This window comes from Nyctereutes procyonoides, unplaced genomic scaffold, assembly GCF_905146905.1.
Source record: "Nyctereutes procyonoides isolate TBG_1078 unplaced genomic scaffold, NYPRO_anot_genome, whole genome shotgun sequence".
Taxonomy (NCBI): domain Eukaryota; kingdom Metazoa; phylum Chordata; class Mammalia; order Carnivora; family Canidae; genus Nyctereutes; species Nyctereutes procyonoides.
In genome coordinates this window covers 71,683,672-71,702,483 of record NW_026575135.1, presented here as the reverse complement: position 1 = coordinate 71,702,483, position 18,812 = coordinate 71,683,672, and the positions used below count along the sequence as shown (strand labels likewise).

General features: G+C 42.0%; 1 protein-coding gene across 1 annotated transcript in view; it reads left to right on the top strand.

The window, feature by feature from the left end:
• RNF130 (ring finger protein 130) overlaps nucleotides 1-18,812 on the top strand; it is a 105,451-nt gene that overhangs the window by 71,546 nt on the left and 15,093 nt on the right. Inside the window, exons 4-5 of the mRNA XM_055302090.1 lie at nucleotides 12,312-12,383; nucleotides 14,308-14,390. Coding sequence (XP_055158065.1) covers nucleotides 12,312-12,383; nucleotides 14,308-14,390 — 155 coding nt within the window. The remainder of the gene's footprint in view (nucleotides 1-12,311; nucleotides 12,384-14,307; nucleotides 14,391-18,812) is intronic.

Sequence of the window (18,812 nt, the reverse complement as noted above, 5' to 3'; positions counted from 1 at the left end):
TTCTGCCCTTCCCCCCTCCACCCTGCTCACACAAGTGTACCCACACTCTCCCTTTCTCTGTAAAATACATATTTTTTAAAAAAACTAACATAGAAAAAAATCAAAAGATAAAATGGGATGGAAGGCAACATTTACAACTGGATGGGTGTATGTATGGGTGTGTGGCTCAATCCTGGTATGAACTTCACAAATACTGTGTAAACCTACACGAGGAAGACCACACAACACTCCTGACATACCTGGTTCCTGTGGGAATATAAACGTTCTATACAATGGAGATGGCAGTTCTCCCAACGTTCACTCAAATTTAACTTAATCCAAGCAAAATTGCCTTCAGGTATTTTGGGGGATTAGATAAGGTAATTATAAAAATCATATGGCAAAATAAGTAAGAATAGTCAGAAAAAAAGACTTAAAAAGAGGAGCAGTGGTGGTTGGCTAGCCACACCAAGTTTTATAATACATAAATGAAGCCTCTTATTTAAAAGAATGTTAAAAGTTAGCCCGTGAATGAAAAGACCAATAGAACAAAATGCAAAATCCAAAAATAAACACAACTGCATGTAGAAATTTAAGTACAGTATATAATAAAAAACATCATCTCAAATCAGTGGGGAAGGGTGAACTTTTTAATAAATGGTGGTGGGACAACTGGAAAAGGACAAAATTAGATTTATTCCTTACATTGCACACCAGGATAAATTTCAGATGAATCAGAGATCTAATTATAAATAGTAAAACTACAAATATTAGAAGAAAATGTGGGCTAAATTTTCCTTTATAATAGAGAAACTTGGAAAACCTTAAATTATGGCTCCAAGTATGGTAGAATAAAAAATGACTGCACATGAGCTGGAGAGAGAGGGAACAGGAGAGAGAATCTGAAGACAACTCTGCACTGAGTGTACAGCCAAAATGGGGCTCGAACTCAGGGCAGTGAGATGATGACCTGCGCTGAAACCAAGAATCAGCTGCTTAACCAACTGCACCACCCAGGAACCCCTATACAGAATAGTTTTAGTGCACTAGTTTATTGTAACAAAGAGGAGGACTGTGAAAATTCACCCACGAAAATGGATGTACATAGTACATATGCACACGCTATACCTGTGAGCTTGTATTTCCAAAAGGAAACAATATAACGTTAAAGCAGGATTCTCTTAAAGAGTTCTTTAAGGGAAGGAGAACAGGGTGGAGGAACTAGGGATAGAAGTGAGACTTCCCTGTACCTGGTAGTTTTGACTCTGGAACCACGTGACCATTGTAGATAATTTAAAGAAAAGAAGAAATCATCAAAATAAATACACGAAAACAAGTGAACATAAATGTATTTCAAGATGGTGGCATACACGCACATAAAGGAATTATTAAGCCACTTTTTGTTTTTTGTTTTTAGGGCACTTTTTTTGGACAATACATTTCTACTGGGATGTACTCTACAAAATCAGCTGCATTTAATAATCTTATTGTTAGTGATATTGTTATTTGAAACAATTATATGCATATTGTATGCATACTGCAGGATAAAGCAAATAAGTAATTGTGTAATAATAGAAACCAAGATTTTCACTGTTAAGAAAAAATACTAAAAGACATTAGGTGATAACACTGATCTTACTTTTGAATTGGAAATCGTGTGAACTCCTGGTTTCCTTTTTTTTTTTTTTTTTTTTTTAATTTTTATTTATTTATGACAGTCACACAGATAGAGAGAGAGAGGCAGAGACACAGGCAGAGGGAGAAGCAGGCTCCATGCACCGGGAGCCCGATGTGGGATTCGATCCCGGGTCTCTAGGATCGCGCCCTGGGCCAAAGGCAGGCGCTAAACCGCTGCGCCACCCAGGGATCCCTGGTTTCCTTTTTCTAAAATAGTACAGAGCTCCTCTGCCCATGCTAGTAACAACCCAATAACAAAAAATACCCCTGTTCATAGAAAAATTCCAGCTAATAAATGCAGAATTACCATTTTACATCCTTAATAAAATAATGAAGCTCTGTACCATTCCTTTCCACACCCAGGCTGCTCTAGCATTATCTTTAAATGCCATTTCCCACTCAAAGGAGCCAGGGATCCTTGGAAAAATGGCTTATCGTATAGGTTTAGGGCAGCAAATATATAAGGTGGCTGATTGAAGACTACTGAGGTGTGATATCTAAGGGAACTCTCCATATTTGAAAGTGAGACAAAAGCACCAAGGAATAAATACAGCAGTTGATGGAAACCAGAAGCTGTTAAAGAACCAACCTGCTCTTCTGAAAACCAAGTTTTAAAAACGATTCATTTTGGGGCGCCTGGGTGGCTCAGAGGGTTAAGCGTCCAACTCTTGATCTGAGCTCAGGTTTTGATCTCAGGGTCATGAGCCCCATGTTGGGCTCCCTGCTGGGCATGGAGTCTACAAGAAAGAAAGAAGGGAGGGAGGGAGGAGAGAGAGAAAGAGAAAGACCTTAGAAATGATTCATCTTGTGTCTTCTGTACACATTGTATTATTGTATAGTAACCAACTAGTTAGTGAGGAAAAGCTCCTTATGCAAAAATTCTAGGGCAGCCTGGGTGGCTCAGCAGTTTAGCACTGCCTTCAGCCCAGGGCGTGATCCTGGAGAGCTGGGATCGAGTCCCACATCAGGTTCCCTGTATGGAGCCTGCGTCTCCCTCTGCCTGTGTCTCTGCCTCTCTCTCTCTCTCTCTCTCTCTCTCTCTCTCTCTCTCTGTCTCTCATGAATAAATAAATTCTTTAAAAAAAAAATCCAACTAATCAGTGAATTATGCCTTACATAGTGATCACCAGTGGATACTATAATCAGCTGAAAGACTTAGGGAGCTTTATAATGAATGAGCTGACAAAGCTTGAATCTATTGATGTTGCTTGAAATCGGAAAGCTGAACACTGCATCCTCATGTTGGAGTGTATTAGGAAGTACATAGCACCACCTAGGATGTACTCTCACCAAAGCAGGTGAACCTAAATCTAACTACTATTTCATAAGAACTGGACCAAGTAAAATGACACTAGGAGGAAACAAGCAGCCAAATTTAGAATGTGGGATATTCTGTTAGACAAATAACCCAATTTTGTCATTTTAAAATGGCATTTAAAAAAAGTATGGTGGAGACTTCTGGTTTTGACCAAAATGGAAGAGTTTCCTCTAGTGTCTTGAATCTTCCCTCTCATTTACAACACCCTTCCCCCCCTCCCCGTCGGGGTTCCTGCCCTGTTCAGTCCTAGGTCTTGTTTTCCTCAGGGAGGAAGGGCTCCTTCCTTGTTGGTTGTAGTGGATGTTTCAGATCCTCAGGGGAGTGAGCTGCCCTAAATCATCTGATCTTCCTCCACCTGTTCGTGGATTCCTGTGGGTTATGTTGTGTTGGCTCATCTATGAAGTGGAGCCTGAGAAATCTCCCCAAGTCACTGGTTGTACCTCAACATCACCTGCTGAGGCCTTTGTTCGGTGGGCAGTCTCTCTCAGGGGTGTGGGAGGTATTCTGTGGTGGTTTCTGGGTTCCCTGGCTCCAGGGACTCAGAACCCCTCTTCTCTTCTCTTTACAGCCTCAGCACAGCTGCTGGCCTACATCCCTTTAGAATATCACTACTACTGGTGGTCTGACCTGCCTATCCCTAGTCTGAGGTTTGTGGGAGACCCACCTGCCTTTGCTAAAGTTGGTCTGGGCCTTTTCATGAGGCAATTCAGTAATATTTAAAAATTACCCTGCTCCCACTGCCCTGTCCCAGTGAAAGTCCCCTTCCCACAGGTTTTCCTTCCATCTTTCCACTGAGTGATTTCCATCAAGGCTGCATGACCATTGGCCGGCTGCAATAGTCAGTTCTCAGTGCTCAGTATGCTTGACCTCAGACATCCTATATCCCACCCTGCTCTTCCTGCATCTTTCCCCTGTCATAAAGTGGTAATTTTACTCTCTGAGCTGCACAGCCAAAACAATCTTGAATAAGAAGAACTAAGTTGGAAGTCTCAGATTTCCTGATTTAGTAACTTACTCCAAAGCTACAGTAATCAAAGCAGTGTGGTATTGGCATAAAGACAGACCAATGAAATAGAGTAGAGAGCCCAGAAATAAACCCTCATATGTATGGTCAAATGATTTTTGACAAGGGCACCAAGACCATTCAGTGGGGAAAAGAGTCTTTTCCACAATTGGTTCTGGGAAAAATGGATATCCACATGAAAAAAAATGAAAATGGGCCCTTACCTTACACCATACACAAAAATTAACTCAAAATGGATCAGAGACCTAAACATAAGAGCTAGAACTGTAACTTTTAGAACAAAACATAGGGAGAAAACTTCCTAACATTGGATTTGGCAGTGTTTCTTGGATATAACACCTATCCCACAAGTAATTTAAAAAACAGGTAAGGTAAACTGGACTACATCAAAATTAAAAATTTCTGTACATCAAAGGACATAATCAAGAGAATGAATAGGCAGCCCACAGAATGGGAGAAAATAATTGCAAATCGTGTCTCTGATAAGGGGTTAATAGCCAGAATATTTAAAGAACTAAAAACTTAACAGGTTAACAACCCATATAAAAAAAAAAAAACAAAGGACATGAAGAGACATTTCTCCAAAGATACACGAATGGCCAATTGGCACATGAAAAGATGCTCCACATCACTAATCACTAGGGAAATGAAAATCAAAACTACAGTGAGATAGCACTCATGCCCATTAGGATGGTTACTATAAAAAAAAAAAAACAGGAAATAAAAAATAGACTCTTGGGATGCCTGGGTGGCTCAGCTCCGTTGAGCATCTGTCTTTGGCTCAGAGCATGATCCCGGGGTTCTGGAATCGAGGCCCGAGTCAGGCTCCCTCTAGGGAGCCTGCTTCTCCCTCTGCTTGTGTCTCTGTCTCTCTTTCATGTCTTTCATGAGTAAATAAATAAAATATTTAAAAAAGAAATAGACTCTTAACTCCAGAGAACACATTGATGGTTACCAGAGGGAAGAAAGGGGGAAACAAGTGATGGGGATTAAGGAGAGCACCTGTGATGAACACCAGGTTTTGTATGGAAGTATTGAATCACTGAATTGTACTCCTGAAACTAATATTACACTGTACATTAACTAACTGGAATTTAAATGAAAACTTAAAAAAAATGAAACAATAAATGTTGGCAAGGATATATAGAAATTTCAGCCCTTGCATGCTGCTGCTGGGAATTTAAAATGGTACTACAACTATAGAAAGAAGTATGGAGGTTCCTAAAAAAAAGAAAAAAAAGTAGAATTACCACATGACTCAGCATTCCACTTCTCAGTATACCCAAAGAAATGAAAACAGAATCTCAAAGAAATATTTGTACACCCATGTGTACAAAAATGTTGATAGCATTATTCACAGTAGCTGAAACATGGAAGCAACCCAGGTGTCCACTGACAGATGAATGGATAAGCAAAATGTGATGTGTGCATACAATAAAATATCATTAGCCTTAAAAAGGAAGAAAATTCTGCAATACACTGTAACATTGATGAACCTTGAAAGACGTATGCTAAGTGAAATAAGCCAGTCACGGAAAGACAAATAACAAATGGCTCCACTAACATGTGGTACTCAGTGTAGTCAAAATCATAAAAGACAGAAAATAGAACGGTTTTTGTTCCCAGGGGACTTCCTGGGTGGCTCAGTCAGCTGAACGTTAACTTGTTAATCATAAATTGATTGATTGATTGATTGATTGATAAGAAGACCTGGCACCTAAACATTTATGCTTCTAATAAGAAAACTCCAAAATAATGCGAAATGAAAACTTAACAGCGTGCTGCAGAGAGAAGTAGGCAGCCCTATAGTTACAGTGCAAGATCTCAGTACCGCACTCTCAACAATTAAAAGAATAGACAGAAAATCAGTGAGTATGTAAAAGCTTCAAACCAACATAATTAACTTGACCTGATTGACATTTAAAGAAAACTCTAATCTCTTAATGTGTACTCTAAACCATAAAATAGATCTCAATGGATTTAATGGGGTTTGAGTCCTACAAAATATGTTCTCTGACCACTTGGAATTAAATCAGAAATAGGGACTCCTGGATGGCTCAGTCAGTTGGGGGTCTGTCTGCCTTTGGCTCAGGTCATGATCCCAGAGTCTTGGGATTAAGCCCCAAAGTCCAGCTCCCCTCCCAGCAAGGAGTCAGCTTCTCCCTCTCTCTCAGCGCCTCTCCCTGCTCATGCTCTCCCTCTCTCTGAAATAAATTTTTTTAAAAAAAATCAAATCAATAACAAATCTTTGGAAAACTCAAATATTTAGAAACTAACTTTTAAATAAGCCATCAGATAAAGATAAAAGGGAAATAAGAGACTCATTTGAACTGAATGAAAATGAAAACACAGTATCAAAATTTTCAAAATTCCACTAAAGTAGTGCCTGTATTAGAAAAGACGAAAGTTCTGAAATTAATACTCAGTTTATGCCTTAAGAAACTGGGGAAGAAGAGCAAATTAAATCCAGAGTACACAGAAGAAAGGAAAATGAACTAGAAAAAAGAAAACAGTGGTTTTAAGAGAAAATTAATAAAATTGAAAAGCATCTGACCAAACTGATTAGGAGGAAGAGAGAAGGCACAAATTAACAATATCAAAAATGAAAGCAATGATGTGACTACTGATTATAAGGATAATGAGTGAATATTATGAACAATTCTATGGCACCTAATATGAAATGGACAAACTCCATGAAAGACCCTTAATGTTCAGAGTACATTCAAGAAGAAAAGGTAAACAGCCATTATCTCCCAGGAAAATTGTATTTGTTTTTGTTTTTTTTTATGATAGTCATACAGAGAGAGAGAGAGAGAGGCAGAGACATAGGCAGAGGGAGAAGCAGGCTCCACGCACCGGGAGTCCGACGTGGGATTCGATCCCGGGTCTCCAGGATCACGCCCTGGGCCAAAGGCAGGCGCCAAACCGCTGCGCCACCCAGGGATCCCGGAAAATTGTATTTGTAGTGTAAAACCTTCCGCCAAGAAAGAAAACTCAAGGCAGATGATTTCTTTTGAGTTCTATCAAACATTTAAAGAAGAATCTACAAACTCCAGAAAATTGAAAAGGCAAGAATACCTCCCATTTTGTCCTATAAAGCCAGCAACATCCCTGATACCAAAACTAGACAAAAAATATTACAAAACAGAAAACTACAGACCATAATCCCTCTTGAACAAAACTGTAAAAACTCTAAAGAAAATTTTAGCAAATCATACTCAACAATATATAAGAAGGATATTTCATCATGACCAGGGGGTGTTGATCCCAGGAATGCAAGGCTGTTTTAACACTGAGAAATTAATGTAATTTTATCATATTAGCAGACCAAAAAAGGAAAATCATATGTCTCAGTAGGTAGAGGGAAAAACACTTCCTAAAATCCAACATCTCTTCCTGATTTTAAAATTTTTTGCAGGAGATCCCTGGGTGGCTCAGCAGTTTAGCATCTGCCTGCAGCTCAGGGCGTGATCCTGGGGTCTTGAGATCGAGTCCCGCATCGGGCTCCCTGCCTGGAGCCTGCTTCTCCCTCTGCCTGTGTCTTTGCCTCTCTCTCTCTGTCTCTCTCTGTCTCTCTCTCTCTCTCTGTCTGTCTCTCTCTGTCTCTCATGAATAAATAAATAAAAGTCTTTAAAAAAAAACTTTTTGCAAACTAGGCATAAAAGATAACTTCCTTAAACTGATGAGGGGCCTCAGTAGAAAGCTAACAGCCATACCATCATACCAAATGGTGAAAGATTAAATGCTTCTTTTTAAGATTAGGAACAATAGAAGGATCTGTGCTCTGATGACTAAGTTCTAACCAGCACAACAAGGAATAAAGAAAATAAATAGAAGGTACCCATATCAGAAATGAGTAAATAGGGATGCTTGGGGGCTCTGTCAGTTAAGAGTCCCATTCTTGGGATCCCTGGGTGGCGCAGCGATTTAGCGCTTGCCTTTGGCCCAGGGCGCAATCCTGGAGACCCGGGATCGAGTCCCACATCGGGCTCCCGGTGGATGGAGCCTGCCTCTCCCTCTGCCTGTGTCTCTGCCTCTCTGTCTCTCTGTCTCTGTCTCTCTCTCTCTCTCTGTGTGTGTGTGTGTGTATGTGACTATCATAAATAAATAAAAATTTTAAAAAAAAGAGTCCCATTCTTGATTTCAGTTCAGGTCATGATCTCAGTCATGAGATCCAGCCCCACATTGGGCTTGGAATGGAACCTGCTTGAGATTCTTTCTCTCCCTGTCCCCTGCTCGCTCACATTTGCTTTCTCTTTAAAAAAGAAAATTTAAAAAAAATAAAGAACAAAAAAAAATAAAAAAAGAAAGAAAAGAATAAGTAAAGCTGTCTTCATTCAAAAAGGATATTAACATCTATATCAAAAATTTGATGGAGTCTATAAAAAGGCTGCTGGAACTAATGGGTTTAGCAAGGTGAGAGATATAATAATATACAAAAATAAATTTTATTTCTGTACAAGCAATGAATGAGAATTGAATTTTTAAGTACCATTTCCATTAGCATCAAACGTAAACTAGAATAAATAATAGAAATTATTAGAGACCTGACAAAAAGATTTGCAAGACCTGTACATGGAAAACTATAAAATATTGCTGAGAGAAATTAGATAAGAACTAAATAGATGGAGAGATAGACAGTGTTCAAGGGAAGACTCAGTACTATTAAGATATCACTTCTCCCCAAATTGATCTGTGCATTCAGTGCAATCAATCCTACTGTAAACCCTAGAGAATTTTTTTTATGGAAATTGACAAGCTTGACCTAAAATTCTTATGGGAACACACTGGATGGATCAAAAACAACCAAAAGGAGGATGGAAAAGAAGGAGAAAAAAAGTTGGAAGTGTAATACTATCTGATTTCAGATTTGTTTTTATAAAGCACTACAATAAATTAATAAGTGTGATATTTGCTTAATGATATATATATGATATAAAATAGTGTTCAGACACACCCACAAATTACGGGCAAGTGATTTTTGCCAGATATACAAAGGCAATTCGTGGAGAAAGAGTGCCTTTTCAACAAATGGTGCCAGCACCATTGTATATCATATACCAAAAAACGCGTGTGATCAGTACTTCACACCATATACAAAATGACCTCAATATAGGACCAGAGGCCTATGTGAAACCTAAAATAACTTCAAGAAAGGAAAATGGAAGAAAGTCTTGTAACCTTGGGATAGGCAAAAATTACTTAGATATGACACCAGAGTACAGTCCAAAATGAAAAATTGATAAATTGACCATCAAAATTAAAAACTTATGCCACAGAAGGAGAGAAACAGTATGCAAAAAGAATTGTATTTCGAAGTGTAACATAGGGGTCCTTGGGTGGCTCAATCAAGAGCTTCCGACTCTTGATTTCAGCTTAAGTCATTATCTGGGGGTCTTGAGATCGAGCCTTCCGTCAGGCTCCCCACTCAGCAGGGAGTCTGCTTCAGATTCTCTGCCCCTCCCCACTAAAATAAGTGAATAAATCTTTAAAAAAATATATGTAACATACTGTCAAGTCAATAAGAGAACAAACAAACTCCGTAGAAAAATGGACAAAAGATCCAGATACTTCACCAGAGAAGATCTACAGATGGCAAACAAGTTCATGAAAAGATGCTCACCGTCCTTAGTCATTAGGGAAATGCAAATTTAAACCACAGGGAGTTATCACTACACCCCTCTTAGAGTGATTACAGTCAAATGAACTGACCAAGTGTTGGTGAGGATATGGAGGAACTGGGATTTTCATACACTGCTTATGGGAATGTAAAATGGCCCACTCAATGTTGGAAAACACTTGGGCAGTCTCTTAAAAAGTCACACACACCACAATATTGTCGGTCTTCCCCACTCTCTAAGTATTTACCCCAGAGAAAAGAAGGCACATGTCTTTACAAAGACTTGTACCAATAAATAAGGTGGTTTTCAGCTTTATTCATTGCAGTCAAAAGCTGCATTGCAGTCAAAACAATACAAAAGTTCCATCAACAGGTTAAAAGAGAATACCATAGCATAAGAAAGCAGTGAATTAGTGATACATGCAGCATCATGGATCAATCTTAAGATAATTATGCTGAGTGAAAGAAACCATATACAGAATAGTACACAGTGTATCTTTTTTATATAAAACTCTGAAAAATACAAAGTACACTAGCAGAAAGTAGGTGATGGGTGGAGGGGTAGCACGAAGAAAGGATTAGGAAGAGGCACAAGGAAATTGGAGAGTGATAGATAAATTGTCTTGATGGTAATGATGGTTTTGTGGGCCATGTCCGAATACCAATTGTACACTTTCTACACAGTTTGAGTCCATTCTATTTCCACAGGCTACAGATACGTATACAATAGAGGGGACTCACAGATCAAGAGAAACTTGAAAGGGAACTGCAACCAAATGCTGTGCTTGGACTTTGTATCCTGAGTCAAACAAGCCAACTATATAAAAAGACATTCTGGGGCACCTGGGAGGCTTGGTTGGTTGAATGGCCAACTCTTGATTTCAGCTCAGGCCATGTTCTCAGGTTCCTGAGATCTAGCCCCACTTTAGGCTCCACGCTTAGGAAGGAGTCTGCTTGGGGACTCTGCCCCTCCCCCTGCTCACATGTTTGCTCGCTCACTCGCTCTCAAATCTTTTTCAGAAAACATTTTGGAGAGAACTAGTATACACAGTATACTATACTATACACAGTATAATCTGTGTATTTATTAATGTTGATTACTTATTGTTAATTTTGCTAGATGAGACAGTAGCACCAAACAAAAACCCTATCTCTGGGACATAGTGACGATTTTATGGGTGGGTGAAATGCTACCATGCTTGTGATATGCTTGAAATCCTATAGCACAATAGAGAAGGGGACAGATGAAAATACAGGTAAAATACTGATCATTGAAGTTGGATGATGGATATATAGAAGTTCATCAACTTATTTTCTTTTATGTGTTTTTAAATTCCCCCTAAGCAACCCGGGTGACTCAGTGGTTTAAGCGCCACCTTCAGCCCAGGGCCTGATCCTGGAGATCCAGGATCGAGTCCCACGTTGGGCTCCCTTCATTGAGCCTGCTTCTCCCTCTGCCTGTGTCTCTGCCTCTCCTGTATGTGTGTCTCTCATGAATAAATAAAATCTTTAAAAAATAATAAAAATAAATTCCCCCTAAAATTTTTATATTATTACGATTTTTTTTAATCTTCAAGGTATAAAATCCAGGGTCTCCCCTTTTAACCTGCACCATCACCCTTCAGCCTCACCTCTGCCTCTTGCCACAATTCAAGATTTGCTTGTGTGTCAAGTGGCTACCTGTCCATGTGCCTGTTTGCACCCACTGTCCCATGTAATTATTAATAGGGCCCTCTGTCTCTGAAAACGTTGTATTTGCACAATAACATGTATGTTCATTCTAATGATACCGAATAATTTCCCTCATATTCCTGTGCTTCGTACCTCTTTATTAGAATATTCCTTTGTTCACATGTCCCCTCCTCCTGCCCTGCCCATTGCTTTTCCTTATTGAATTCCTTCCCACTAGTGTCCCAAAGCTCAGCTCAGCCATTGTTTCCTCAGCCTTCCCTAACAGCCCCACCCACCCACATTAGGCTGCCCCTTGGTGCTGCCACACACCCCTGTGGTCTGTTCCCCAATTCATTTGGCCTTACAAGATTAGGGGGCACTGTCTTTTCACCTGCGGGTCCTTGGTATATATAGCAAGACTGGCAGTGTCTGCCAGAATCTTGGATAAATCCAGCTTCAGAAAGTCTATGACCTAACTCTTTTGGACAACCCAACGCTGGAAAGATAAATGCACCTTCCTAAGATCATGGAGCATTGTATTGGCAAAGACAGAAGGAGAGCTTGTGACTGCGTCTCTTTTGCCACACTTGGCACCATGATAAGCAGTTTTGGGGGCATTAGAGGTTCCTGTTACTAAGATAGAGCTTATACATCTCATCATCCTTAGAGTAGAATAGGAAAGCTGTTAGTACATTGGCAGTAGCTCAGACATGTACAAGAAGACTTCAGTAATGCTGTAGTATTTCAAAAGTTTATTAAATACAGGAATGCAGTAGTGGTTATGACACCTGAATTTTTCACTACACGCACTTTTTAATTATTCAACCAGAATAATTCAGTTCAGAATGCTGGATCTATGGGAAAACTGCCAGGTTTTCTAATATTTTTAATTGCTTTTTTAGAATCCTTTCGTGATATGACATGAGAATGTTGTAGGATAACAGGGGCTTCATACATTTAATTAAAGTAAAGGACATCAGAGATTTTGCATTAATGTCTGTTTTTCTTTATAATTGTCATAGCGTCGTCTTGGAGATGCTGCCAAGAAAGCCATCAGCAAATTGACCACCAGAACAGTAAAAAAGGGTGATAAGGTATGGTAGTGAAATAACTCTAACCCTATAAAAATAATAAAGTAGTTTTGTTTTTTATTTGGTGGGAGAGAGCACAACCTAATTATTTGTGTCTCATTTGTTTGGTGACTCTTTTTCTCCAGGTATATGATCTAAATGCTTCATTTTAAACTAGCCTCCCTCTGAGCTCTTACCCTTAGCTCACCTCATTTGGAGGCCCTCCATACAGTGTCTGACTTTCCTGGACTCCCAGTGTCCCTGCCATTATTAGATGCACTGGTCTACTTACAGCTCCCCTAGCCGTGGTGTTCCACAGAGCTTTCTACCACTGCAGCCAAGGATGCCTTCGAGAAGAACCCTGATGGGTCGGTTGGTGCACTCGGAGGCCAGGAATGTACGTTCTCTCCCTGTGTTTCTTGAGAAACATGGCCACATCTCCTTCATGTTTTAATCTGTCACCAGCTCACCAGAGAACTGGAGACCTGCATCTCAAGGGAGTGTCATTTGCAAGGTGCTTTCTGTATAGTGGGCCAGACAGTTTGAGGGCAGTACCTCGTGTGTCACGGCTGGACCCTCGGCTTGGGGGGACCAAGTGAGAAACCCGGTGACCAGTGACCACACCAGAGCTCCCCAGTTGGGTCTCATGTTACTTGGAGCCCACTTCTGGTCCATGAGGACAAAGCACCTTGATGTGAGACCCGACATTCGACAGATTGAGTTATCTAGAAAAGTTACACCTCTAAAGGTATAAAACCAAAACTGTTTTCTGCCCCACACCCAGTTCTAGCATTTTGACTAGCAGCTCTAAGAGGATAATTTCAGACAATCCTCCAACCTCCTTAGTTTCGCCACTTTCTTGACTTCACCCATTTTTGTTCCCACCACCTTGACACCATCACATCGGGGTTTTTTTGACACAGCTCTCTGGAAGGTGGAGGCATTTTCAGCGAACTTCAGTGTATACTAAGGAAAGAAAAAAGTAAAAACATTTGCAAAATAAAAGCAGCATCAAAACAGCTGCCCCTAAAAAAAACAAAACAAAACAAAACAAAAAAACAGCTGCCCCTTAACTCCAGAGGAGAGGTCACCACCCTCTTGGCCTGGCAGCCTTCAGCTACCACATTAATTAAAATTCCCCAGAGCTGGTGTAACCTGCCCATCCTACTTTGTCCTTCAGGCTAACACCAGACCATCTTTTCTTGATCATACCAACACCTCTTCCTAGTTTGTACCTACCAAGAGTTGTCCCGCTGAGTTTCAGTACAGTGGCCTTGACATAGCAAATAGTCACACCTTCCTGGCTTAGGTTCCTGGCAGTGCTCTATTTTATGACAACTCTGGGGCATCCCTTCCCAGCACAGACGAGGATGGAAGCCAGTTAGTCTAGATGACCAAATACCTGGCTGACTCTTCCTGACCCTTGACAAAGACCCACTATTGGGTTGGACCATGACTGTTTTCTACCCTAAACCTGTGACTAGCTCCCATCCTTGGGACTTGGTTTCTTGGGGGCTTACCATCTTTTCTGCCTGTACTTAGATATTGTCAGACGACCACCCACACTATGGAGGGTGTGCAGTGAAACCCACTAAACCAGAATAGTAATGATGCATTGGTGGGAGGGAGATGAGGATGTCCGCAGTGATGGTGGATTTGAATCCTAGAAAAAAAAAGCATTCTGACTCCTCAGACATTTCACAAATAGACTTAGTTGGTTACAACATAGTTTAAAAACAAGATAGAAAAAAAAAAAACAAGATAGAGTGGTTTTGATATCATTTGGATCAATACAGCTAAACACATTAAAACTGTTCATAACTTTTCACTTTATAGTCACTTGCTTACCGTAGTTGCCTCAGGAAGGTTCTTAGCTGAATTAGCTCCTCCATTTATGTCTATCTTTAATTTTAGAATGTGACTCTTATGCCTGTGCTTTTCCTTGCAGGAAACAGACCCTGACTTTGATCATTGCGCCGTCTGCATTGAGAGCTATAAGCAGAACGATGTTGTCCGGATTCTCCCCTGCAAGTATGTCAGGTTTCTTTGTCTAAAACAGAATGACATTAGTATGGCATGTATGTCTCCCTTTCAGAGTGGGTATTCCACTTGCTTTCGAGAGCCACCTTACACACAGCTCTCGTGGCAGGCAGAGGCCCAACAGCACATTACATATAGTGGAAGTGGCAGCTGGCAGCGAGCCATGCTGCCTCAGCACAGACTGGTTGCAGAGCCTCCTCAGCTCGTAAGAAACACATGGAGAAAATCCTGTAGACACATCGTAACCTAAAACCACTAAGGTCAAGAATTTTCAATTCTGTGACTTAGGGGTTTCCAAACGAGCCACTTGTTCCTCTCCCTGTTAAATCTGAGTGCATCATGAGGCCTTCTGGTGAAGGCTCAGTGGTGCTCACTTGTCACCAGGAACGGAAACTCCAGGAGTTGGGTTAATCCTTCTGAACCTGTATTATTCAGAGTGGCTGCTGGGTGCTGCGTGCCTGTTCTGGGCCAGGCCCTGTGCTCTGTATGCTTGACAGTTAACAGTGCTTTCCTCCCCCGGTAGGTGCCGGGGTTACACAATCCAGAAATGGCAGAGTCAAAGTAAAGATCTGCCTTGAATGTTGGTGCTCCTTATATAGGACCATGAAGCTCCCTCCAGAAAGAAGGTGTATATGTGGTGCTCGGAAAAGAGCACATGTTCTTTAGAAGCATGTTGATCGGGAAAATATGAAAGCGCCTACTGAGAAGCCTGAACTCAAAGACATTTCCTCCTCTTTCTCCCTCCCTTAAAACACATCCACACCACTCTGCCCATCTAATAACACAGAACATGTGAACAAACAAAATAATTGTCAGTAGTTTTCTCTATGAGGCTAATAGTGCTATTCTCAAAGTCATCTATTTTGAACCTAGAAAGATCTTTGAGGGTTTTTTTTTAACCATAAAAATTAAGAATAATTCCAAATGCTGAAACAGAAAACAGTTTCTAGAAGTCAAGTCGATCTAGTTTACATATAAAGGAAAATCTACAAAACTGTAAGCCATCCTGTAGAAAATTGCTAATTACCAGATTTCCTTCAGCAGCAGTCATTTATGATTTAAAACATGGAGCTATGGGGATCCCTGGGTGGCTCAGCAGTTTGGCACCTGCCTTTGGCCCAGGGTGTGATCCTGGAGTCCCAGGATCGAGTCCCACATCGGGCTCCCTGCATGGAGCCTGCTTCTCCCTCTACCTGTGTCTCTGCCTCTCTCTCTCTGTGTGTGTGTGTCTCTCATGAACAAATAAATAAAATCTTTAAAAACAAAAACAAGAAACAAAAAAACAAAAAAAAATGGAGCTGAAGGAAATACACATCCAAATACAAACCAGGAAGATCAGGTACATTATAGAGCGTTATCAAAAAAAAAAAAAAAAAGCGTTATCAACTCTTAGCTGCTATCTAAACATATTTTCACCTGTACAGATTTTCTCTGACCCTAGAATCACCAGGCATAATAAGCCAAGTCTTCCCAAATTCTGTCTTCCTATTTCAGGCCAGGGTCCCCCCTCCAGAGGGACCATCTGGACTTGAGAACAAAGGACTCTGAAGCCATTTGTGGTTATTACTGACATGAGAGTGTCTTCCTCAGGGGAGCTTCAGCCAAAAATAGATTACTCTGGAAGCTTCTTCCCCATCCTCCCCACCCCCTGGGCACTGGCTTTTACAGAGTTTGATTCTTAGTTCTCTTTTTTCTTAACTTACTCTAGTGTTTTCCAAACTTGACAGTGTGTCAGAATTAGTGGGGATCATTCAGAAACACATCCCCAACCCCCCGGGCATGTGGCTTTTAATAGTCACCTAAGCAACACTGACACAGCCTGCACCCTCCATCAGAGTCCTAGCCTTTCTGTTGGCTGCACCTGCCAACCAAGAACTGGTTTTCACCTTTTGTACTTGTGGTCTGCTTCTGAGTATTAGAACTTGGGCAAACTTAATGGCAGGTCTCTGTGTCGGCAGTTACGGTGCTACACCCTCAGTGGGTTGTGTTGCATTACTGGGTCCTTGTCTGACTTAACATGCCATGCCTGTATATCAGAGTTCCCCTTTTGCTTTGGCGCAGGGTGGTATCTGTTAGATGTACTCCTTCAGCCTTAAGTCATAGCTTTCTCTGAGGTGTATCACACAACCTGCTCAGCAAAACCAGTCACTGAAACGGTACCGATGGCACTCAGCTATAGTAAAAATTAGTGCGTTGGGCAATATTTTTATGGGACCAGGATCGACAACTTGTCAATAATACCAAGGTTTCTGAGCCTTGGTATTATTGACATTTGGGACCAGATCATTCTTTGTTGGGGCCAGAGGAGGGGGGAGGCTGTCCTGTGCATTGCAGGATAGTTAGCATTATCCCTGAGTCCACCCACTAAATACAAGTATGCAGCTGAGAACCACTGACCTAGAGGACAGCTTCGCACTTCAGATCTTCCACACGCCTCTGGTTTCCATGGCACTCCTATAGAGTCCTTTCCGATTAATTCTGGCCTCGTACTGCTGCCTATTTTGTTCCCTCTGCCTGGGACACCCTGCCCTTCCTCTTTCGTCTGCAGGTCTTTGGAACCAAGGAGACTGTGACTCTGTTCCCTCTCCCTCTTTTTTTTTTTTTTAAAGATTTATTTAGTAATGAAAGAGAGAGAGAGAGAGAGAGAGAAGCAGGCTCTATGCAGGGAGCCTGATGTGGGACTCAATCCCGGGTCTCCAGGATCACACCCTGGGCTGAAAGCAGCGCTAAACCTCTGAGCCACCAGGGCTGCCCTCCCTCAAGCTCTTGCTGCCAGGCACTGCTGGGGCCTCCTGCCTCCCATAGGCCTCCAGGCAGCCCCTAAGCTGGGCCTAGAGTGCTGCTCACAGCCCTTCTCTTTCACTGGTTGCCTCTCCTTGTTCATTCTCTATTAAACACCTCAGCTCATCTGCTTGCTCCTTGCTCTGGCTGGACAGCTTCCCCATCAGCTTCATGGAGAAGGTGTGGCTGTTCAACCCTGAAATTCCCTTTACTACCTGACCACAATATTTCAGGTGTGCCTGCATCCCCACCCAGCCTTGCAGCCTCCCCTCCATCTGTCCCCATGTGCTCCTCCCACCTCAGCCTCTACATGCCAACTCCTTCCCTCCTCCCGGACCTCCCTCTGTTAGCAATGTGCCCCTACCAGTTTGTGTTGTTTCTGCAGCTCTGATGCTGCATCACATTCAAGCACCTTCTGTGCCAGCTTCATAAGCTCTCTCTGACTACCACCCTCGGCTCCTCCCTACACAGCCAGACTTTGGGAAGGAGCTATGCTCACCATCCTTCTTTCTCTGAGGAAGGGACCAAGGAAAGCCCCAGTGCCTTTGTTTCTGTCTGTCCTTAAATTTAACAAGCCTATCTGGAGACTGAACTAAGACTTTTTATCTGTAGACAGCAGAGCTCTCCTGGATTGCTGGCTTTTTGTTGCATGACCTTTACTTTGCCTCTTCTGTCACATTAATTTACTTTGGACAGATGGCACTTGGCATTGCTCTGGGGCCTCCTACATGTGTCATTTGATTACAGCTGATCATCCTTGGATGTCAGCCAGTGCATCTTAGAAACTATCACCTTATTTAGACCTCTTATTTAAAGGTCAGCCACAAAATTTTTTAGTAGTTAAGAATACTTTTCAGAAGTAGAGTGCCACTGCTCAGATAAACTATGTTCAGGATGCCATTTGGGGAGCCCAGGAGGGCTCCATCCTCTGGCTGCTGCCAGGCTGGCCAGGGAAAGACTTCTGTCTCTGACCTTTAAGGATCCTAGGTCCTTGTATTTCCGCCAGGTTCTTGCACAACACCAAGAGGCTTCATTGTGGCCCCCTCACCCCACCCCGGCCATTGCTCTGCTCTATTTTGTGACTGGTGCAGGGGGTACACCTGTTAGTCAGGAGTCACTGGTGCTGGGTATGCTGGCGCTGGAGGCCCGCACAATATGTTCTGACCATTTATTGGGTTATCCTGTGAAACATTAACGTTACTTCACCTGATATGGGTTTAATAGTACCTTTCATTTGCACACTGTGCTTTTTCTAAGTATTCTGCAACAGCTCATCACTCACTGCCCCAGACAGACTCACAAGGGAGTTTGCACCTTCGCCACTGCTCTGCCTGGCAGCTTGTGGGTGACACAGCCAGGAGGCAGGCTCAGACTCCACAACTGCAGGAGTGTGCCTAGGGGGAAGGAGATGGGTGAGGACAAGAAGGAGCACAGGGTAGTTACCCACCAAGATCCCAGCAGCAACCCCAGGGAGGCTGGGGGTCTGCGTCAGAGGGCCCTAGGTGAACAGGAAAGCTGCCGGGCTATTTTCAGACGAGAGGGGCATGCAAGGGAGCTAGGTTGACAACCTCCCACCTCCCCTCAGGCGAGGTGCAGGAACCAGGCTGTTGGGGAATCTGTCAAAGGGAGAGG